The sequence below is a fragment of the Columba livia genome, chromosome 12 (assembly GCF_036013475.1).
Source record: "Columba livia isolate bColLiv1 breed racing homer chromosome 12, bColLiv1.pat.W.v2, whole genome shotgun sequence".
Lineage (NCBI taxonomy): Eukaryota > Metazoa > Chordata > Aves > Columbiformes > Columbidae > Columba > Columba livia.
The window spans coordinates 9,216,593-9,240,105 of NC_088613.1; the positions used below are offsets into that span (position 1 = coordinate 9,216,593).

Consider the following 23,513-nt stretch of genomic DNA (forward strand, 5'->3'; position numbering starts at 1 on the left):
CAACTGAGATGTTCTATTTGTGCCGTCTGGATTTGTTTTGGAGAAGAGAGAAGCGTGCTGACACAATTGACAGTGTATGATTTGCAGGATACCTGCAAATCTCTGCTCAGACTGTGCAGTTGATTCTACTTGGGCGGTCTTCAGGGTTTACGCAGATAAGCGTATTTTGCTTGAAAATGACACAACTATTTCATTGTATTTCAGGGCGAAGGCTGTCGCACTGTCCCGCTTTCCGGACATGTAGGATTTGACAGTTTGCCTGACCAGCTGGTTAATAAGTCAGTTAATCATGGGTTCTGTTTCAACATCCTGTGTGTGGGTGAGTATTTCCATTTTGGGAAGTTTTCTTGCTGAAAAGGGCCTTCTCTGCAGCTGGATGTAGCTTGTAGGTGACAGTCAATAAGGTAGCTTTGGTTTAAATTTTCCCCACTGTTCTGTCTATTTTCAGTAACAAGATTTACTGGTGCACTGGGAAATCCCTGCTGAGGTTATGTAGTATGGCTTTCTACCAAGCAGTGAACCATAGAAATAAAATGCATACAATCCCAAGCTTTTATTATGATCTTTATTTTCCTAGTATGTTTCAATTTCATGTTTTTAAAAGAAAATAGATACTCGTGCCAGAGAACTTTGTTCTGAGGTCTTGTTTGGTTAGGTATTGAATTATTATTATAATTCTTTTAACAAAACACCACTCGTGCCCCTCTTAAATCACTAAAAGCTATTTTTTTTCTCCTCCCTTCTGTGCATACTTGAATTAAAATAGTGTCTGGCCAAGCCTTGGCTGGTCAGACGATTATCCAAGCTGCCATGTGGTATGGATCTCAGCTGGGGCCTGGCGCTGTAGCAGGAGTCAGTGTCTGTCCCTGCAGCGTCTGCCCGTCTCGCAGGTCTTCCCCAGGGTTAGGATCCCAAATGGTCCCTCCTCAGAGGCACTCCTGGGTAACAGAAGTCATATCTTGTATGGCTTTGGTACAGTAGTTTGGTAAGGGAGGTAAGGAAATGAATAAAAGAGAATTGATAATTGTCTGATAGGACAGTTGGTTTGGTTTACTGATGCCAGTGCCCTGCCTCTGGGAGCAGGAGGTTATTGTGCGGTCATGGCTGCTTGGAGTGAACCCTGTCTGCAAGTGCTCCCAGCAGTGCCTGGTGTGACAGAGAGGAGAGCTGCAGCTGTGGGTCACCTCCTGGTGACTCGTCTTGGCTGGTGATTAGCTCTGCACCTGCACAGAGGTTGTCTGTCCCCTCCTCTGAGAGATCCACTCATGGTGCGGACCTGGTGTTTGCCCAGGACAGGGCTGAGTCTGAGACCGGAGGAGTAGAGCAAGAGGAGGGGAGCAGAGCCCTGTTAAATGAAGCTGAGAAGAAAACTTTCTTTGACAGTGGCATTCCTGTGAGATGATAAACCTTGCTGACAAGTGGAGGTCACTGTCAGGCTGAGTCACAGTACATGAATGTGATATGACCTAGTGAAACTCTTGTCCCAAAGACTGAAGTCTTAATGATTTCCTTTTGCATTTATGGAGCTGCTGTGGTTTTTTTCTACAAGTTTTGGTATAGCAGTGGATGCCTCCTGTAGTTTTCTGTTCACTTTGATGTATGGAGAGGAATTGAACACCTCTGCTTTCCTCTTTGCAGGACAGAAATTGAATGCATTAATTGCTTGTTGATCTGAATAACAAGGACTTGCCAAGATCAATGCACATTAGTTATTAATGTCAGCCTTCTATGAATAGTCATAACACAGACATGGACAATCTTGAAATAAGGAAACTTTTTAGAAAAAATTAATGAACTTCATTAGAAAAGAATTTGCAAATCTTGAGTTGAGGAGGTCAGGCTCTAAAATGCCTTTTAAGAGTTGTCTTGTGATAATAAAGTGGAACTCTTAAACATCCTGGAGAAAGAAAGCAAAAAGTCCTGAAGTCCATCTGTCATTTATTCTGATGGGTCTCACTTGTACAGCAGGACTTTTGGGTGGAAAATTGAAAGAACAGGGAACAAATGAGGATTGGAGCCAAGAAAACAATAAGTGAACTGATCCCATAGGGCACAAAGCATGGTAGAAAGGCATTTCATTGTCCCCCATTTTTCAGCTGTGGGTGGTGATATCTGTTGGAGGAAAAATCCAAAGACAGTTTTGCTCTGCGCCATACTGGATCTGAGCCACCGGTTCCTGCAGCTCCAGGCAGAGGAGCCAAGGAAAGCTTCAGAAATTAGTCTCAGCATCACATCCAGAGTGGAGCAATTTTTAGCTCTTCTCATGCTGAAAGCTGTCTCCCCTTTGAGACTGGAGCCAAAGACAGAGTAAATGAGCAAACCTCTCATAACAAGTTAGGGACTGCAGATGGTTTATCCAGTCTTTTACTCCTCAGCACAACCATTTTCTTCCTAAAGCTTTCCTGATAAAATGTTAGTTGCTTCTTAGTTCAGTGCAAAGGCTAGAGAAGTATTTAATGGCTGAGACCTTTTGTGCTGACTGTATTTCTAAGTGAGTTGTGGGAAAGAAAGAGGAAGAAGAGGCTGACGTTTTTTAATGTAAATTTTCTCAGTTTTTGCCAGGATAGATTAGAATTGCATTAGACTAGTATTCTATTATACATTTCCCCCTTTCTCTCTCCTGGGATTTGTTCTAAGCAGCCTATTCAGTGCAATGAGAAACAACTATTTTGTGGCTGAAATACCTTCTCTATTCCCAGGGTCTGTACCACAACTGCTTGAGGTCCCTCACTGCAAATGAGTGTGTCCGTTGGCGTGTGGGAGCTCTCACCAGCTGGGGAAGGGAGGGATGTGCACAGGTTTCCTCATGCAGAGCTGCTGTCTGCTCTCCAGCAGTCAGCTTTCTGTGGCATGATCAACTGTGCAGCCTGGAAGTTGCCCAGTGGTTGTTTTTGTGGTCACTGGTGCAACCAGCTGGGGAGAGAACAGGGTTTCTCCAACCAAAGAGCCACTGATCTCAGCCCTCTCCTGCCCCCTCATCACTGGTCCCCTGGGGCAGACAGTGGTGGCTGGGAGCTGGATAGCCCTCTGAGGAGCTTCAGCATCTTTTGTGAGCCCATGTTCCTTCTCCTGTGCCCACAGCTGAGCCTTTACCTTGCGATGGGTGAATCATACAGTGTCTCTGTATGCCTGTCAGATGAAAAGAACTATTTTTTCCTCTCTCTGGGTGAGATGGCCTTATCAGGCTGAGCTGCCTCAGGGCTTGTGTCGACAAACCTGCTATGTTGGATTAGCTCCCATTTCTTCACATGAAAGGGCTGTGCATGCATATACATTTTCTTTAAGATTGAATTATTTGATATCTGAAGCCACGGTTGCTAATCTTGTGAAGGACAGGTGTTGTGCTCTCATGAAAGGGCACTCTTGTGAAAGCTGCTCCGTGCCTTTGAGCAGGGAAATACTCCAAGGGCTCCTCTGTCCTCCCACAGAGTCGATTGAAGATTATAGGACTAGGGCCTCCTAAATCCTGAGTGATGTGGAAAAAGGGGCCAGTGAGCAGTTGTTTGTTGTTTCACTTAACATGTACTAGGGAAAATCAAATGAAATCACCAGGCACAAAAAGGAAGTACAGCCTTTGTGGTGGATAATTCAGCTTACTGCTGTGAGATGCTTAGGATGCCAAAATTTCTGTGGAAGGAAGAAGCCCAAAGATACCTGTTTTGGTTTGGGAAGCTGGGAGCTTCCCAAAGGAAGGAGCATTTGCTGTTGGCACAGCTGCTTCTGTTCCTCCACCTTGGCTGCTGCCCAGTGCCAGAGACAGGTATGGTACCGATTCACCTCCACCTCACGCCTTGCCTCATCTCAGTCTCTCCCAGAATATCTGGTGTTGGTGTCACTTGCCTGCGTAGCGTGACGTGTTGTTTTGCAGTACTGATGGCAGGATCGCTCACTCCTTGCAGCACCGTTTCCGTGGAGCACTGAAGATGCTGCGTCTCTGTGCAGTCGGAGCAGGGAGCATCTCAGGAGACTGAGAGGAGCTGCGGGGAGCCCAGCACAGCATCTCTAGCCTGATGGACTGTTGGGTGTTAAGGGTGGGTGGTGCCTTCCAGGCACTGGTATGGAGTCGCTGCATGTCCAGAGCCTGACTGATGTGGTGTCCCTTGCCATTTTTTTCTCACGTCTCTGAAAATAATCAAATTTAACAGCAAAAACCCATCCCGTGGATGGACACACATCACACCTTTTCAGTAGGTGTCAGAGCTTTCTGGTGCAGAACTCTAACAGTAAAGGTCACCGTACCTGCTCTGTCCTCCCCACAGTGCTTTGTCAGCCCTGCTTTGGGAGAGCAAACTGCTGCCGAGTTGCATAATCCCTAAGTACAGTTTTGGAGATCAAATCACATGTGTGCCTATAAGCCTGACATCAGGAAATAATCTCCCTGCCAAGGACGCCTCTCACTCAGTTTACGTATACTGCTGCTTTTTCCATGGTTATTTTGCCTCCCTTAATCCCCATTCATCGTTTTTGCTTTTTGGAGAAGATTCCAGTGCTGTCAGCTGGAACGAGCACAGACTACTTGTCCTTTTCATCAGGCCATCTGTTCCATCTGGACTCCTGTCCTTACAAGAAGTAGTTGGCACCATTTACATCTTCCAGCCAGCAGAAAGTTGCCTCTGTGTCAGACAGAAACTCCCAGGAGATTCAAAAATCCTCCCTTCTGTTGTTTTGCCCTTCAAAGTAGCTTTGCTCCTCACCTCTGGTCATATTTAATACAGCAAAGCACTTTATTAACTTCTTCAGTTTTTCACTGTCTTACGTCACTCCATGAGCGTTAACGTGTTTCTTTTAGCTGAGACATTCCTCTCTCTCCTGTCCTCTTCCTTGTGCTATGTCGGTGGGGCTACACAGTGCGGGAATGTGTGTATTTGCTGGCTGAATATCATTTTGAGTGTGCAGACTTCACGTTTGAGATGCCATGTTAGTGGCTGGTGTTATAGGTGTTGGGTGGGCAGCTCCCACCTAGGGAAAAATGCCTTACCAGTTCAGATCTTCCCCTTCCTAGAGGAAAACCTCAGTGTGTGACTTTGAAGTTGCCTTTGCTGGCCCTGTGTAGCTGGTATGAGGTGGAATATAAAAGCATGTTCTCTTAAAAATTTCCCTGCATCTCTTATGCACTTCTCCTGGCCCCTCCGACAGTTACAGTCACTCTCCTGCTGGAAACATCACATTAGGTTGATTTAAAGTAGGTAATGATAAGCAGGTTCAGGATGTGTTTAAACAATGGTCTTGGCCTCATGTGAACACGTTTCGCCGTAAAGAAGGAGGGAAGCAGAAATGACAGGCTATTTACAGGGTGTTTGTCTGCCCGGAAGCCAGCATGATTTACAAGCGACCTTGTGTATCCGCTGCAGAGAGCAGCTCCCTGCCCTGGTCCCTGCTGCTGCTCCCCTATCACTCTGTCCTGCAGCCCTGGAGGCTCAGGATGTGGGTTGCTGGATGTGACCGTGCTCCGGGGCCTGCCAGGCTTTGGGATGAAGTGTGCGGGATGGCAGCACAGGTGGGCTTTGCAGGCTGGTGTGTGGGTGATGCTCCCGCGCCCCAAGGCTGCCTTCCCAGCAAGCTGAGCCCCCTGTCCCAAGATGCCCCATCAGGGATCCTGGCATCCGCTGCTCTGTCCCACCCATCCCTTGGCAGAGGCTCTGGAAATGCTGCAGCCTTCTCAGGCTGTTGGGATTTTTGTCTTTTTTAAATGCTGCTGTTTTCCTGAAATCCCTGAGAAAGGCCTGGCGGTCATGCAGGCTGTCTGCTGTTAACTCTCAAAATCCCTGCCCAAAACGTGGCCATGACTCTGGTGTGCTGTGCTTTGGGCACCTGTTCCTCATTTGGGGCAAATAGTACACCAAAAGCTCAGACGATGAGATTCAGTCAACAAATGGCTTGCTGTGATCAGCTATGAATCTTCTGGGTGGTCCAGCTCATTCTTCCAGTCACAGAGATAACCTTGCGCTTTGCTGGGTCCCCCTCCCATCCTTGTGTCTGTGCTTGCCGGTGGGTGCTGGTGTAGTTACGGCTGATGCATGAGCCTGCACAAGGGACTGCAGGAATGCCAGCTCCCGGTGCTGACTCCCTCTTCACCCCTTCAGACTGCAAACGGGATTGGTATGAAGAGCAACTGGATTTGTGGCTGTTCTGACCATAGCTGGCATCAGTAGGGGATGGAGTACAAGCTCTTGGCTGGCTCTGGGCAGCTCTGCAGCTCAAGGTGTACATTGACTTTCAAATGTTAATGAATTTTGCTGCCTTCTGGAAAGATACTTGATATATGATCCTGGCAATCAGAGACCGCTCAGTTCCCAGAGCAGTGGATGTTTGCCCTCCCCTGTCTGTCATGTACTTCAGCCTTGAGTGAGAGAAGTCCCTTCTGGGGCCAAGAGAGGGGAATTTGACTGCTTGCAGAGGTGAGGCTCGGAGATTTGGACAGGGGAGGATGGGGAGGAGCTTCTCCTTGTTGAATTGAGCATTTCATGCAAGTTTGGATCTGTTGCAGACCTCTAAGCCTACAAAAATAAGAAGCTCTTTTCTTCTGAGCGAAGTAGGAAAATGATGAAGTTGTCTTGGTTGGGAACTGAGGGCTCGGGGAGGGAGGGGAAGGCTGCTCCAGCCAGACACCGACTCCCTGTGGTCCCACAGCAGGCTGGAGGAGCAGCCTTCTCAGCGGGTGGGGTTCAGCTTGAAGTTTCCACAAAAGCCAAATGGGCAGCTCAGAAATTGCTGTTTCCACAAAACAAAACAGCCCTCGCAGGGCAGCAGACCAGACTGCTTACAAGTTTAGCACACAGTCAGATCCTTTCAGCCCAGCTGCTCCGTTGTCAGAGCACAGTGAGGGTGGCTGCCCTGCGGAATGCGTGCACAGAGGGCTTTGTTTTGTTCTTCCCGGGATGTATCTAAAACAAATTTAAGACTGGTCTCTGGGATTTGTCGCTTCCAGACAAGGAAATACTTCCCTTTTGATAGGTGGAATCCATATATCAGTTTAATGCTGCAGAACTTTCAGAAGCAGATTTTTGAGTATTGTGTAGCTTGTGTAGCCCCTAAGGTATGGAAACCAGATATTACAGAAAATGCCCCCTCCCAGTCTAGAAGGTGGATCCCCCTACTCAATCTGTTGTGGGTATAAGAAACCAACTGCACAGCTTGCTGTAGGACTGGAACCAACTCTCAGTGTTTCTGCACAGAAGAAAACTATTCCAGTGGCTGCTTATTAGAGACCTGTTGAACCCTAGCATCTTTTTTTGGTATTGGAAGTGAGCCTCATTCCCCCTCCCACTTTTTAATGAAAACAGCATCTTCTGAAGGGTAGTTGTGGGTTTATGCAGGATCTGAACAATGTTTTCCCCTTTGCATTTTCACCTCTTTCTTTTCATCTCTGTTTTCTAACAATATTAATGGTCATTAGACTGTGAAATGTAATTTGCTCGGAATACAGACCTCCCATTGTACATGGCTTTCTGCTTGCCAGACGATCCCTTTGGAGCATGAGATCTGTTTTCATCTGCTACAATTTCACCCTTGTTAACATCTGGAAGCTGAAAGGCCAAACCATATTAATATTCAACGGAACATTTCAACTTTCTTCTCATCCATTAGGGGAAACTGGCCTCGGTAAGTCTACCCTCATGGACACGCTTTTCAACACCAAGTTTGAAGGTGACCCAGCATCTCACTCACAGCCTGGGGTCCAGCTGAAATCCAGTACCTATGACCTGCAGGAGAGCAATGTCAACCTCAAGCTGACCATTGTGAGCACAGTGGGCTTTGGGGATCAGATCAACAAAGAGGACAGGTGAGTGAAGGGGGAGAGAGGCTGTATCGTGACCTGGTTTGTTCATGCAGGGTCTCTTCCTGTGCCCTAGTTGGGCCAGACTGCGCTGTAAAGTTCTCCTCCTTCCCTCTTACGGGTTGTCCGTGTCACCTCTTTGGGATGGGGCAAGTAGAAGAGAGGACAGAGGCTGTCAGCACTGACAGAGGTGTGTCAGCACTGCTCAAGCTCTCAAAGCAGCTTTTCTCATGCTGTCAGAATAATATCCACCCTGCTGGCAGCATTCTGCCCAAATTCATCTGGTGGGGAGAGTGGAGAGCTCCAGGGCATCTGCACTTGCTTCCTGGTGCTGTGCTGACCACAAGCTGCCGACCAAACCACTAGTGTGGTCTGGTGACCGTTTGGCTTAACAGCCACTTGTGGCAAGACTCTTGCATGTTGCCAAAGGAATCACGATAAACAGGCAGCGAGGAACTCTGGGGAGTATCTCTGGCAACTCACGTCCTAGTGTGGCTGGAGTGTGGTGGTTAAGGGCTTTGCAGTTCCACCAGAGTCCAAGGCCCGTCTCCACAGAGACGTAGTATGTGGGATTTGCTTTCATGTGGGTCTGTTAGATTTTTCTCTTTAGTTTTGTTTAAGATGCTCTGATGTCCTTTACATTGTGAGTCTGACAGCGTCTGTGTTTCAGAGGGCCTTGCCAGGGGAGTGACAGGGATTTCCTGCCCCAGAGCAGTGGGCGAAGGTGCTGCTGAATGGAGATGTGTCTTCCAGCTGCAGGACTTGGGGCTGCGAGAGCAGCAAGCTGTTCACTCCCTGGGTGCAAGAAGGGTTACATGCTGCTGCGAATGAGTCTGTGTTATCCTTCCTTTTAAAAGTCTCTCACTCTCATATTTCAAAGTCTGAGAGCGCACTTCCCCTGGAGAGGATGGTGCATCTCCTGTCCTCTGCTGAGTCTCTAGTACTGTGTTTTGTCAAACAGGCTGCTAGAGTCTGATGTAGGACTGCATCTCCTTGTCAGTAGTGCAACTTTTAAATCTCATACAGATGGGGAGGAAGGGCAATTGGGGGAATTGGTCTTGGGAAGTGAAATCTAAGAAGCAGTTATTTTATTAAATGCAAGCAAAGGAGCACAGTTTACCTCTCTGACTGCAAAGTGTACAAGTTTTTTTTTTTTTTCCTTCCACCAAAGCTATAAGCCCATCGTCGAGTTCATTGATGCTCAGTTTGAAGCCTACTTGCAAGAAGAACTGAAGATAAAAAGGGCTTTGCACAACTACCATGACACCCGGATCCACGCTTGCTTGTACTTCATTGCTCCGACAGGCCACTCACTGAAATCCCTGGACTTGGTAACAATGAAGAAGCTTGACAGCAAGGTAGGTGTGTTTAACTCTTACTGTGCAGCTTTGCCATGTGTGTGGTGGAAAGGCTGTGGCTTTTTCAGGGTGCATCTGCCCACCTTGAATAGTGTAGATGACTGTAGATTATTGAGCACTTAAGTTTTTGTAAGGTATATTGCAGACTTGGAAAAACTTCCTGGAGCAAAACTGAGAACTTCTTACCACTCTCTTCCTTTCTAGGTGAACATCATTCCCATTATTGCCAAATCTGATGCCATTTCCAAGAGTGAGCTGACCAAATTTAAGATAAAAATCACAAGCGAACTGGTCAGTAATGGGGTCCAGATCTACCAGTTCCCAACAGACGATGAATCAGTGGCAGAGATAAATGGGACAATGAATGTAAGTGACTCGGCACTTCCTGCTATCTCAGAGCAGTACTATCACTGTAGGCATTGGTGGCCCATTTTGGGGTGCTTCTTAAATCCAGTTTCCCTTTTATTTTGTGTTTTAAAACCAGAAGATTTCACAGGGATCCAATCCTTGCAGTGTCATCCTGGGCTAGCAGAGCCTTGTGGTGGGCTACCACTGCTCTGGTGGGCTTTTCTAGTCAGAAAACAGACTGTGTTTTAACCCCTTCCCTCTCCTACTGCAAATCTGTTGAGGGACTTGTAGAAAATGGAACAGATGGTGAGGCTTGGCTGTGCAGGGTGAGGATGGTCCTGGGTTATGAATTAATCAGATGGGTATTTCTTGTCTGGTGTGAGGGGCAGGCTGTCTACGGACACACACCTCTCTGTTCCTCACTCTGTGTTTTTTGCACCAAGCAGTTTTGTTCTCCTGTGCTGGTGTTTCCTGCAAAGCCCTGCCTCTGTGGGCATCTCCTCTTGCTGTACTTGCAGCAGAGCCCCTTCAGCTGGCTGACTCTGGAACTCCTGTGTGCACTGAGTTGCTGTTTTGTTATTGATCAAGTTACTTAGGTGGGTTCTTGGTTGGGTTCGGCGTTTTGGCTCTGGTGCTGTTGGCCAGAACAGATGGACAGGGGGATAAAATGAGCCTGGTTAGAGCAGTGGCTTCCCTTGAGCTATATCCAAGTGCTGATGTGAAAAATAAAACACAAGGGTGGGACCAGAGGCCCATCCAGCCCAGTGGCCCTGCTCTTGCCTAAATATCTGCTTTTGGTCACTTTTGGATTATATAAGAATAGAGGGAACAGGTATGATGTTTCATTTCCCCCACATACTTCCCCAGCATCTAACTCCGTTGAGCTCAAGGGTTTCTCTGGATTTCTGTCCCATGTGTCACCCCCCAGCAGTGAACTTCCAGGATCCTGTGACAGGAGTTACACAGCTTAACCAGCAACATCTGAAAAACAGTGCTCAACCTGGGTCAAACATGTCTCAAGGTGCCTGCAGGTGGTTGTTCTGGCTCTGGTGTTCCCAGTATTGTGGGTGCCTCGTCTGTGGCTCCCTGAAAATGGAGCAAGGTGTCCCTTGGACCCTCTGTCAGCCCATCCTGACCATAGTCTCATTTCCCAGAAGGCTTTTTACAGGAAAGCAAGTAGGGGAAGTTGCTTAACTGCTGTTGATGAAGCACAGGTCTTGCTGATGTGCTTTTGTGTCATCTCTCATTCTAACATTAATGGTTGTAGGGAGGCCTGAAAGAAACATGAAGTTTATCCTAATGCAGGAGCTGTCAGTGGTGGTTTCCTGGTCAGAGCAGTTTTGTGATGGGATCTTTCTCAGTGCTTAGTGCTCCCACTGTGCAGAAATACAGTGGAAATGAACGTGCAACATCATCCTCAAGGAACCAGAGGTGTGATGGCAAAGGGAGGAGTCCTCTCCCCTTGGTCCTTCTGAGGGCAGAGGTAAACCTCTGCTCATCTGTGAACCATTTACATGTCTTCTGGCAGGGAACTGCTGACTCAGGTCATAGACATTTCTGGGTTGTGTCAGCCACTGCACAGAGAGATTAGCTCTTTAAATCCTCCGTTAAACTGATACAAGTCATAATTACCAAGTTTATGAGGACTAAGCAGGCCAGAATCTGCATCTGATCAAGGCAGTTTTGCAGGCCTGGAAAACTTGTATACAAATACTGATTTTATGAGCAGCAAATCTGCTTATGCTTCAGGTCAGGAGATGAGCTTGTGGAGGGATTGAGACAGTAAAAGAGCCAGGATGGGTTAAGTTTGTGCCTTAAATTTGTTAATTTTGGTCATGTTTAAGATTGAGGAGTGGGAAACTTTGATTTAAATCAGTTGCCTTAACCTTTGTGTTTGTACTTCTCTGCAGAAAACTTCATTGTCTTTGTCTGTTACAGATCAACGTCTTTGAAAGGTTGTAAATGCAGACTTCATGCTTAAGTAGTGCCTCTTGCTGACCAGCAACTTCTCTGGATCAGTTTTGTTTGTTTGTTTTTAGTTACAGAAAAAATTGAGACTGGTCTTTTGATTACTTGATGTTTTGCTTATAACCTGCATTAGTTGTATTTTGCATTGAAAGTAAAATTAGGCTTTAAAAAATGCAAACTCACTTTCGTATGTATTTTACTTTATTGTAGCCACTTGTGCTGGATTGATTAGGACTTTTTTTTTCCCAAGGTATTTTGCATTCCAAATTGATTTACTAAACAGGGAAAATATTGCTTGATCTGGCAGGAGTTGATTAACTGAAGGATTTAATCATGATGATCAGAAAAACAAGTATTTAACCATGAACAAAGGCATCAAGGAAAGTACTTAGAAAATAATCAGATTAAACAAATCTTCGGAACAAGATGCCTGATTTTCCTTGAAACTGATTTGGTCGTCTTGAGAATCCCACCAGGCTTATTTTTACAAGTTCAGAGAAAACACTGTCCAAAATTCTTTAGGTCTCTTCCCACCTGGATTTTGTTCTTAAATAAGAAAAACAAGCTCTCGCATTCTTTCAACTCCCTATTGGCTTTTCCATTTTGAATGATTTAGTCTAATTACTGAAGAAAATATTCTCCCCGCACCTGCTAGTTAAATGAAACCACAAGCAGCTATATGAGCTGTCCCACCTGGCGGGAGGTGGAATTTCCTTGCTGGTGAAAGAAGGAAATCCCCAGCACTTTCTCCCTGGCAAAGACAGCAGCCGAAGGGTTGGTACCAGTGGAGGAAGTGACTCTGCTGGTGACGGAAACCTGGCCCATGGGTGGCTGAGGTTCAGGCTGCGCCTGTGTGGCCATAGCGCGGTATTTCTTTCACTATCTGAGGTTTGGGGAGTTTGCTTGGCTGCCTGAGTTTGGGGAATGAGAGGAATGTGAGGTGAGGCTTTCTGAGCCTAGAGAGGTGCCAGGAGTGTTTCTGTTCCAACGCTGCTGAGCTTGTACTGGGTGCACCTCTTAGTTTCTCTGCAGAAGGCAAAAAGTATCTTCTTTAGTAAGAAGTGACTGGTTTATATTTTGGAGTTTTTGAAAAGCAAATTCCTCTTGTTCTTAGTTTGTCTTTGGGTACTTGTAACGCCCACACTCTGTGGAGTGTGTATCTTGGATTGAAGAGTGTAAAAGGCAGAGCTGAGGTAACAGCACAGCCCTGTTCTGCTGTCCCCAGGACCGCTCCTCATGGGTGTGATCCCTGGATTTGGCCTCCCTTGTCAGCCATCGAGCAGTAGCTGCGTGTAGTATCAGTACCATGAGGATTTTTATAAAGCCATTGGCACTCCTTTGGGTTTCTTAGGAGCAGTTTTGATAAAGGAGTGCTGTGGGATTTGGGAGAAAGGGTGCTGAGGGTGACCCCCAGTGCAGTGCAGGAAGCGTGTGGGGTGTTAGTGCGGGGCAGGCTCGGCACAGCCGCAGAGAATGCAGGGTCAGCCTGGGGCAGAGCTCAGGGCACGCTGACCTAGTGCAGGGGTGATTTCAGCCCTTCTTTACCAGGGCCGAAGCAAGCAGGGAGGAAAACGCTGTTACTCTGGGGTGAAGGAGGGACTTCGATCTCATGATCTGGTAGAGCGACTTGTCTTGTGCTCCAGTGTGAGCTGGGGGAGTGGTTGGGGGGATCAAATCAAGAAGGCTCCAAGACCTCTTCTGTTGCTTCTGTGCTTGTGCAGATGCTCTCCTCAGCCACGACAATCCCTGGGACAGCACCGCAGTCAGAGCCACGCAGCACGTTGTTTGAGCTGTCGTTCTGGTGCCAGTCTTGCACTGGCTCATCTCACCTGGGACCCTGTGGCTGGGAGGATCAGCCAGGTAGAGGATATAGAGTGGTAGCACTAACAAGGTTTCCAAAAAGGACCCTCCCTTCTCCCCCCTTGTCTTGGGCTAGTGGCCGGTGACTAGATTCCCCGCGATTAGCGTGTGCATCATGACTGTCTTGCTCAGTGGCTGTGCTAATCCCTATGTGCTGGCAAATCAGACAGAGTTGAGAGGGACTAACCTGAGTATCATTAAATGTGTTCCAGGCCCACTTGCCATTTGCAGTGATCGGGAGCACGGAGGAGCTGAAAATAGGAAACAAAATGCTGAAAGCTCGTCAGTACCCCTGGGGCACAGTGCAGGGTGAGTTGAGCCCTGGGATTTTCATGGCATGAATGGTGATACTTCTGTCAGGAGGCAGTGGGCTCTCATAAGAGGAGCAAGTAGCCTGCTGGAATTTTAATATCTCACTGGGAATTATCCTTTGTTAAATTCTTGTGTAAGGCCTATAGCAACAGTTTTCTCTGCTTGGAAGGGCTGTTAAACCTCTTGCAGGAGTAGACAGGTGGAGGATGTGGGAAGAAACCTCTGCCTCTGCCCCCATCTTACTCCTTATCATGTCATCTTAAAGTGGAGAATGAAGCTCACTGCGACTTTGTGAAGCTGCGGGAGATGCTGATTCGCGTGAACATGGAAGACCTTCGCGAACAGACCCACACACGCCACTATGAGCTGTACCGGCGATGTAAGCTGGAAGAGATGGGTTTCAAGGACACTGATCCAGACAGCAAACCCTTCAGGTAGGATCCTTGGAGGAGACAGGAAAGCTCGAGAGAGGCTTTGTTAGCTGTGCTCTGTGTGTGTATGTGTGTGCCCTTGAGAGAGCACGTCAGGAACCAATGCAGCGAGAAAACCTGCCAGGTCAGATAAATCCAGACTTCAGCAAAGGTGCTGGCTGAGTGAGAGAAGGTGAAAACGCAGAGTGTGCATAGGATTGACCGTGAAAATGCAAGTATAGGAGTAGAAAGGTCTGTGCTGTAGAGATACAGCAGTGTCCCTCTGAACTAGTATTTGTTGCTAGCTGGTCTCTTTGAATTGCCCAACATTCAGCATACAGAAAAGTACAATAGCTTGCAGACCCCAGAAGCAGTTGGATAAAGATGACCTTGGGCACATATGGGTGGGTGAGTAGCAAATGTGCTGTGGGCAAGCAATATTCTTGGTGAGGGCCTGATTTCAGAGGCTCAGAGGAAGCAGGGTTTGTCCCAAGTCGTATCACTGGACTTTCCTGTATTTTCAGCTTGCAAGAAACTTATGAAGCCAAAAGAAATGAGTTTCTGGGAGAACTGCAGAAAAAGGAAGAGGCAATGAGACAGATGTTTGTCCAGAGGGTCAAGGAAAAAGAAGCGGAGCTGAAGGAGGCTGAAAAAGAGGTGAAGGATGCAGTACTTGTCTCTTCATGGTTGTGAGTGATAGATCTGCTCCCAAGCAGGTAGCTGCTGCCAAAGCACTTTCTGCAGAGTGTGGTTTAGGACTTTCTTATTGACAAGTTGAAAGTTTAACTTGGGGTCATGGGGATGTGAAGGTGTGCATCCTGTGGGACAAAACTAGATCACGGTGCTTGTCATGTACAACTCACTGCACCATGGAACTGCCGTAGTCTTGATTCTGATGGAGAATTGCAGTGTGGCAAAATTCAAGCCCTGGTACAGTCTTGTTATATAAAAAATACACCCATACAACTTATTATCATTATGAAAAAAACATTCATTTACTGACCTTTAAAGAGGAATAAGGCAGAGACCCCTAGAGATGGATTAACACTATTTTATGATTATACTCTCCCAATCCTCTGTTGTTAGTCTGTGCAATGGTGCATCACTAGAACACTGCTGCGTTTGTAAGCTGTTGTGGAGGGACACTGTTCCCTGCCCTTTGTCTATGCAGTGTCAGCTCAGGGGGTTAGAAATGACATAGGGGCCAATGGAGACTTGAAGGCTCAGGTCTCATGGGATCCTTCCATCTTCCTCTTTTCCTGTGAACAGAATATCTGGTAGTGCTGGGTCTGGCTCACCTCTCTCCTTTCTCTCTAGCTGCATGAAAAGTTTGATCGCCTGAAGAAGTTACATCAGGATGAAAAAAAGAAGCTAGAGGATAAGAAGAAGTCTCTGGATGATGAAGTAAATGCATTTAAACAAAGGAAGACAGCAGCTGAATTGCTCCAATCTCAGGCTCAGCAGGCTGGAGGATCGCAAACTCTTAAAAGAGATAAGGAAAGAAAAAAGTAAGTTGCTAACCCAGCGGTATTTGCCTTTTGGTAATGGTTCTCCTTCACTATTTTTCTGGGTGTTCTCTCTTTCCCAACCCAGCCAGTCCTTAATCAGCAGAAGGTTTGCAGCCAGATTTAATCCCTGGTAAGGCTGAGCAGTTGCCGGAAGCATTTTACCTTTAGCTGTCATCCTTCATTGCTTGCCGACAGCACAAGAGAGGATGAACTTCTTGTTATTCCCCGAGATTCCCTGCTGCTCCCTTGGTCTGTCAGTGCTTGTAATAAAGTGGAACAGTATTGGCTGCCAAGGCTCACGTGTGGGTAGCAGGGATGTCCCCCTACCCCCAGAGAGGGGCGTGTCCTTTCTCAGGGTCTTAGTTGTTTAGGTTGTATAAAAGCTTAAAATGTGGAAGTTATTCAGGGAGACTAATAGTCTTGAATTCTGGAATCTGCAAAATGTATGGCTGGAAAATTACAGGACAGGTCATAGCTCTTTGTTAGTGCTAGTATTCTTCTCCAGCCCTAACTCAGCTTTTTGCTGCCCACAGAAACAGGGAGAGATACTGCATGGCTTTAGTGGGAGTTCCCTGTGACAGGATCCAGTCCCTCATCAGCATCCTGTGATCTGGGCAGTGATCTGCAGTGCCCGTGCCAGGCTCCTAATGCTCTGCAGCTGCTCAGGAGCAACCAGCCATACAGCTAAAACAGTCCTGGTTCACCTAGCAAGCAGCAGCTCCTTTTCTTCTCGTAGGGGTACGTTTCCCAAAATGGAGTGCTGTGCCACCTAAGCTTGTGTACAAAGAGCCGTGCACAGATAAACAAGGGTCTGGTTTCTGCACCACTGCTACAATCCCGTCTCTGCACTTCCCCAGGGGAAGTCCAGAGTAAATCTTGCCTGCGCTACGCAGTGTTAAGTACATGGAAAAGTGCTGTTAATATGAACAATATGGCATGTGCCCAAAGAGCTGACGGGACTGTTTGTCAGAGAAAATAGCCCTTGACTGTTAAGGCTGGAATCAAATGAGACAGGAGAGGAAAAACCTAATATCCAGAACGGAATCCTGGTTTAGTCTTTTTAGTTTTGTGCTGGAGTTGCTTCAATGCCAGTATTCTTTTGCAATGAGCAATTAGCGCTCCTGCCCTTTTCTCACTTGTCCGTTCCTTTTTCCACTGTGTATTTTGATTTGCTCTGTTGAATTACCTCCAGGGGGTTTTAATGTCTTCTCATACTGAGGAGCCTGAGGCTGACTGGGGACAGACTTCTCTCCCCAGCCTGGACTGTGTGAGGAATACACAGCTGAGTTCTTTCATGCTTAGAGCCCTCAGACATCTGCACTCTGTGGACTGCAGACTTCACCCCTGAGATCAGTCAGGGTCAGGAATGCAAAAAAGGGAGACAACATGCCCTGTAGTTTGAGCAATTAGTCACCGTGGCCCAGGCCATGCCCTTGTTCCTAGAAACAGTTTTGATCTCAGGAGAGCTCTATGGCACCAAGCACATAGATATGGAAAAACATTAGTACCGTCCTTGTCAGTTAAGGACACAAAAACGCACAGAAAACTCCACACAAGAGATAGGTCAGCACTTGAGAAGGGCATGGGAAGGTATTAGGGGCCTCTCTCTCCTCCAGGAAAACAGCTGTGTTAGAAATGGTGCTGTCGTCTTTACTCGCTTCTCCAGTTGTTCATGATTCATTTAAATCGTAAATATCTATATCTCTAACAATCCATGAATTTCACAAGCTGTAGCTTAATTCTGTCTTGTTTACTAGTGGCTGGCAGTTCACTAGCCTTTTTCTTTCACAGATGACTCTTTCAAACCCAAGCTCTGTAATTTGCACTAATCATTACTTGATTTTTTTTGTTTGGTTGTTTTTGGTTTGTTTTGGGTTTTTTTGTTTGTGTTTTTTTTTTTTTTGTTACATCATTATCATCACCATTATTAGCTCTTACATGTATGCTGTTTTACAGTTAGCTGCTGTTTGGCTGCATGGTGCATGAGGCTCATTGTCCTGGTAAGCGTCATTAACTAATATAGAGCTCACAGTGGGATCAGTTACAGTTCCTAAAAAAGCAGATCCCGTGCAAGTCCAGAAGCCTAGAAGTATTATCTCTGTCTTCCGCTGCTTTCACCCTTGCTATACATGCTCAACCAGTATCTCTCTACATATGCAGTTGTAGAAAAAAGATGTAATTAAGTTTGTATTTAAAGCTTCTGCAAAGTAAAACGTAGAGTGAATCAATATTAGGACATGAAATGTAGAAAAAAAGGATTAGGTCCTCTTCCTTTTAAACCTTCCCAGCACTTTGTTGGCTCCATTTTCTTTATTTCATTTCCTTGTAATCTTTAATCATATAGGTCATGTTGATACTATGGCAACAATTGCTATGGAGATGTGGTGCTGATGGTAGAACCCAGCTAGCCACAAAAATGTCTTTTCCCTTTCTCCTCCTTCTCTCCCACCCCTCCAAGTTGTAGTGTTAACTTGTGGTTACAGCGCAGGTGAAGGTAGATGCCAGACTAGCTTCTATCCCCCGCTTCACATACTAACAGATGGTAAAATCTGCCAAACCCAGAGCTTTCCTGTGTCCCAAAGTACCAGAGAATCACCAAACTGTGTGCGCATGAGTGTGTGTGTGTATGTATATACAAGGGGGCGTTAAAGAAACTACTGACGGGTAACCAAACCAGTATTCACCTGCTGACCGATTATAGTTGGTTGTCCAAAACCCCAAGAGATGAGAGGCTGAGCGTTTAGCAGATAATGAAGGCTCTGAAAATAGACCAGGGGACTTTATGACATTTTAACGTCAAGTGGGTTGCCCATGGTTTGGATGTTACTGTGGCAGACAGACACTGACCCACACTGCTAGGAGCCATGCCCAGTGTGCCGCAGCTGGGGTAAGGCTGGTGGTCATCGAGGGCTGCATTCAAGACGTGTCCAGAAAGCCTGCCAGTGCACTTTGTCCCCGAACAAGGCCAGCATCTGCGTTTGAGGAGTCTGGCCAAGGCGTGGAGAGTTCCCACTGGGGCAGAGCCCTGTCAGCAGTGTTGTGCCGTGAGTCAGCTCTGCTCCAGGCTCTGTCCAGAGCGTCTCTGCCTTCACGTGAGCAGGGATGTAAGGTGGCCATGTAGTCATGGGAAGGCTTAGGGACCAGATAATGTTGCCTGAAAGGGTTAACAAACCTGGCCATAAGCAGATGTCTGCAGTACGAAACGTCAGCACCTATTGTAAAGTGAAGGCTCATTTAAACAAAGATGCGTAAGAAATGCACGTGCCTGGCAGGAGAGCAGCGTCCTCATTAGGGTTATTAGTTAAACTGCTAATGACAGTGGTCTAGTTATAGCTAGGTTGAGTGTGTTTAATTGAGCCTTTTAAATCTGCTGTTGATTCTCTGGTGAGAGGAAGAAGAAAGCTCCCACAGGAAGGTCTTGCTTCTTGACAGAGCAGCAATACTTATTATCCAAGGCAAGGCTGGCAGCACCCCAGGCTGAGGTGCGCAGGTCTCTTGGAGAAGGGACCTGTTGGAACAGCAGCACTGAGCTATAAAACACCCTAAAAACTCAGCCTCAAGTCCACCCTTCCCTGCAGACACAGCTAGGATTTACATTCTCTCCAGGATACAGTCCAAACTAACTTAAGGTCTGCCCTTAAATAGGGAAAAACTGATTCCAGGATTCCTTCCGTATTAGCTCCACCAAGGGAAATGGAAAAGCAAGTAAACATAACACTGTCAGTGAGAGGCATTTGAATTTAATTTCAATGGGATGTTCCACTTAACAGAAGAGCTTCAGAAGGGTCTTGCACTGACTCGAACCGGAGCTTGTGGTCATCTTGAGCAGTCCGGTTGAATTAATGTCTCTGCTGCCAACGGTAACCATAAAACAATGGAAAGAACAATTCTCTACTTACCATGCTCTGCCTGTGGAAAAATAGGCTCGAAGAATAACAGTGTTCATTCTGGTGCTGCGTACGAAGGCACAGCTGAAGTGCAGCTAGAGTGAACATTACTGATTTTGTGTTGGTTTTGGATTGCTTTTGTCAGTCCTCGTAACTGTGCACTGCTGTGTGCTGGGCTTTGAATCAAATGAAGTTCTTTGTTCCTGCTATACAAATGCAGACAGTGCCTTTTTCAATGGGCATTTGTCCTTGCTGAATTAAATATGTATATACGGTACTTTTCCAGAATTCAGAAAAATACTCTCCATATTGATCCATAAAGTATTGCAGGGCTGCACTGTTTTGCGAGGATACAAACAAGTCACAGTTGATGAGTCCAGTAGCTTGCAAAACTGTGAAAGGATTGTTTTAGAAAATAAATGTGGTTCATCCCACTGCTGAGTGTGTGTGCGTGTACGCATGTGTGTGTCTGCATAAAGCATGTTTTGTAATCAAATTAAACCTTATTAACACGTAGCAACATTTATTTTGTGTGTGTGTGTTAGGAAACATTTATATTTTTATTTGTTTTTTGTCATTAATTCATAAAACCATTAATCTGCCTTTTTCTTTCATTTTCAGTTCGGGTTTCCTGTAGAACCTTTCCCTTCACACCAGAAGCAAATGCCCCCACGTTCGGTTAACACGCAGCTATGCCACTGTGCCTGTTGCTCACCTTTCCTCATTGCTCCCTTCCTGCATTCACCATTTCGTTTTAAGCAAGAGTTCACACCCCTGGCTGTTCTGGGTTATGGTTTTTCTTGTGAATAATCCAGCAGAAGCTTCCGTGGAACTGGCAGGAGATGCTCATTGCCGATCCCTCTCCTGCTTTGGGCAGTCGCAGGCTGCCGAGTGCTCGTAGGGTCAGTGTCGTGCTTCTCAGTTGCTCGGCTTTCTGCCTCTCCCACCGTTTTGTGCGCGGGCTGCGTGGTGGGAGAGCGCGGCTGCCCGGTGCCGGGGGTTCAGCCCTTCGCTGGACCGCTCTGAATGCAGCCTGATGCTGCCGTGGAGTGGGATGTGCTGTCTGAAGAGATTGGCTGCCCTCTCCCCTTTTTAATTTGCTGTATCTAACCCCTCATTTACCCCCCTTAATAATTTTAAAGGATTTTTTGCAAAACTTGCCGTCCTCACAGGCGTGGACCTGAGTCCAAACCTTTGGTCCCCAGGCTTGAGGGATTCTCAAACTTGGATCCAGGGTTTGCAACCAAGTGTTCTCTGGATGCCGCAGGGGTCAGGAAGGATCTCGTGCCTTGTCTCCCCCCCGGTGTGCTGACCTGGGTGCGCATCCCGGATCCGGTCTCAGGGAAAGCTGGTCACCTTGCTGTACATATGCTTGTGAAGAAAGACGATGATATTTCTTCGACTTTCTTCTCAGTGATTCCAACAATTTCTGGTTTTAATGCAAAAAGTATTACCTTTACATTTTTTTTACTTGGCATCTGTTTACAGGTGTACAGATGCTGGCAAGTTGCTTTTCGTATGTTCTATCCAGCAAAAACCTTGTTTTACTGCAGGAATTGCACTAAAAAGGAGGGTGTTTTGCTCCCTGGGGCCAGGAGTTCACTCTGGCCAAGCGTAACTGTGGTTTGCCTGCAGGTGTTTGTGTATTTCTGGATGAGTTTTGTTTTTAAATAAAGACTTCATGAGACAGTGAATGCTGGTTAACATTTACTTCTTTTGTTTTTTGTTTTCTTTGCCCTTCTTTTACAGTAACCCATGGCTCTGTACTGAGTAATTACCCCTGAATACAATGGGCTGGAATGGACCTTCATTTACTTGTTAAATCGGAGGGTCTAATCAAACGTGACAGCATTTCAGCTGTGACCTTTCCATGGTGTTACCCTTGCTCTCTCCTATATCCTCATTGTGATTCTGTCTTTACTATGTACTGGTGGTTATTGCTTTTATTAAACAATGTAAAATTTAGTCCTAAGAAGGATTTGGATGCTGCAACTTTAAATCCTACAAGATTCATGGATCCCCCTTTCTCCTGGTCCCTCTTCACCCAGATAAATAAGGGATGTGGAAATAAGTTCTGTGAGTTATTTTTGCTGGCAAAATAACAACGCAGTTTAAATGTATTTATTGGTGACGTTAAAATGACACCACCACCTTAGTTTAATTATCACGTAGTTGAGATATAAAAAACGTTTTATACTGAGTGTTGTTTTCATTACATCATCTATATATTTTTTTTAATTTGCTTTTATTTTTTCTTTTGCGATTTCACGCTGCCTAAAGATTAGCATGTAATCCTCATTTCCCTGTCAGCCTTGCGTGCTGTGCCCCGCTCCCCCAGCTGCACCGTGTGCGGGCCACGTGGGTGAATCCGCACGTCCTGACCCTGCTGCCAAATAGTTCCAACAAAAAGCCTTCACATCCCGGGTTTTTGGAAGGCAAGACACCTCAGACCCAGCTCTCATAGGTGGTGTTGGTTTTAGTGCAAGCTGCCGCTGCGAATTTACTAGCGAGGTGGCCGGGATGGTGCTGAAGCCTCACAGAGGGTTTCTGCGCACACGGTGTCAGCTGCTCTGGGCAGGTCCAACAACAACCTGGCCTCCGTTTCCGGACTCGAGGCAGGGAAAACTCTTGATCACAGTGTATTTTCTCAGGTATTCTGTTTCGCCATAAATAGTTCTATTACCCATAAAAGTCTTTGGTTGTTTTGTGGTTTTGTTTTTAACTTTTAAACAAGTTAAAATAAGTTGAATATTCCTCTACTGTTGAATGTTGGCCTGCTCCCAAAACCAGAGTCAGTCAGTCAACGATTTCTAGATTATCTGCTAAAATAACCATTTAATGTGGCTTTTCTTTTTACCGTGCTGCAGGTCACTGGTTGTTCCTCCCAACCATTTGCCTTATTAGAATGCTATTGAAAGTTACATAAAGTCTTTTTAAAGACTCCTAGGAAAAAAGGTTTTCACTTGAAGTACTTCAGGTACCACAAGGAGGTTCCATCTCTCCTCTGTCAGCTGTTTTCGTGTTGCATCTTTTTCTTCCTGCTTTTCAAATGTCTCTCTCTTTTTTGCTAATCTTCTGTTTTTTTCTCTTTTTTTCCCCTTTTCTCTCTCTGTAGCTTTTTTTAATCTGTCTTCGCCAGCTGCACGGGGTCTGAGGGAGAAGATGCCACTGCTAGAAGAGGTTAAGGGTCTTATGTCTGGGGAGGGGGGAACAAACCTTCAGTGTTAGTGTCTTGGGGAGAAGCTCTTTTACTGACTTGCATGGTATCTGAAGTTGAAGTGTCTTGTAATTTGTGTGACAAGACAGGGTAACAAGTGATTGTCTACCTGGAATTTTGAAGAGCAACAGAAATGTGATGTTCGGACTAACGATGTAGCGAATACACTTTCAAATGTTGTTACGGGCATATGTTTTTTCTAATTGTGTCTTTAATAATATAAATGCCATGGGCTTCCATGAGGTTTGAAGCCAAATGAATATTTTCAATACGTTATTTGATTGGTTTTGGAAACTGTGCATTCACAGTCAAAGGAAATATAAACATGGTGCAACTTGCTCTGTTGGCAGCCATGAAATATTTAATTAACAAAGAAATAAAGTAAGAAGAACTGTGTGTTTTCATTGGTGTCCTCCTGTGTCTCACCCCCTTATTAAACAAGCTCCGTGGGCTGTCGGGTGTGGGTCGAGCGGTACTTTTTTCCTCATTAAACCCCCTCTTGCTCGTTAACGTTGCAAAGCAGCAGCGGCAGGAGGGAGAGCTGATGCTGTAACAACAGCGATGCATCCACATCCCAGGTTTGGGGCCGCGTCCTTCCCGTGTGCTGCAGCCGTGCTCGCCCTCTCGCTCCGCTGTCCCCGCGCTGTCCCCGCTGCATCCTCCTTGCCCTCCGGGTTTTGTTTCCTCTTCACAAATGAAGTGCGGGAGAACCGCGCGGGGTTATGTGTATTTACACGACAGGCATTGAAGAACCGGCACTGTTTCGCCTGATACCTTTCTAACTTTACTGTAAGTTCTAAATAAAACCCACGAAAGCTGGCGGCTGTGCTGTGCTGTTTGCTGCTCGCTCGCCGCGGGCTCTGCGCGC

General features: G+C 46.3%; 1 protein-coding gene across 6 annotated transcripts in view; it reads left to right on the top strand.

Moving 5' to 3' along the window:
* The window catches only part of SEPTIN6 (septin 6), a 29,845-nt gene extending 6,796 nt beyond the window's left edge, over positions 1-23,049 (top strand). The window contains exons 2-11 of one of the 6 annotated variants that reach the window (XM_065077793.1): positions 205-319; positions 7,588-7,783; positions 8,949-9,135; positions 9,340-9,501; positions 13,524-13,620; positions 13,889-14,057; positions 14,558-14,690; positions 15,351-15,541; positions 17,498-17,541; positions 22,544-23,049. In XM_065077793.1, coding sequence (XP_064933865.1) covers positions 205-319; positions 7,588-7,783; positions 8,949-9,135; positions 9,340-9,501; positions 13,524-13,620; positions 13,889-14,057; positions 14,558-14,690; positions 15,351-15,541; positions 17,498-17,501 — 1,254 coding nt within the window. In that variant the 3' untranslated portion in view covers positions 17,502-17,541; positions 22,544-23,049. Of the gene's footprint in view, positions 1-204; positions 320-7,587; positions 7,784-8,948; positions 9,136-9,339; positions 9,502-13,523; positions 13,621-13,888; positions 14,058-14,557; positions 14,691-15,350; positions 15,542-17,497; positions 17,542-20,049 lie in introns of all 6 variants that reach the window. The other 5 variants (XM_065077794.1, XM_065077792.1, XM_065077789.1 and 2 more) reach the window with 5 other exon arrangements.
* Positions 23,050-23,513: the final 464 nt, after the last annotated feature.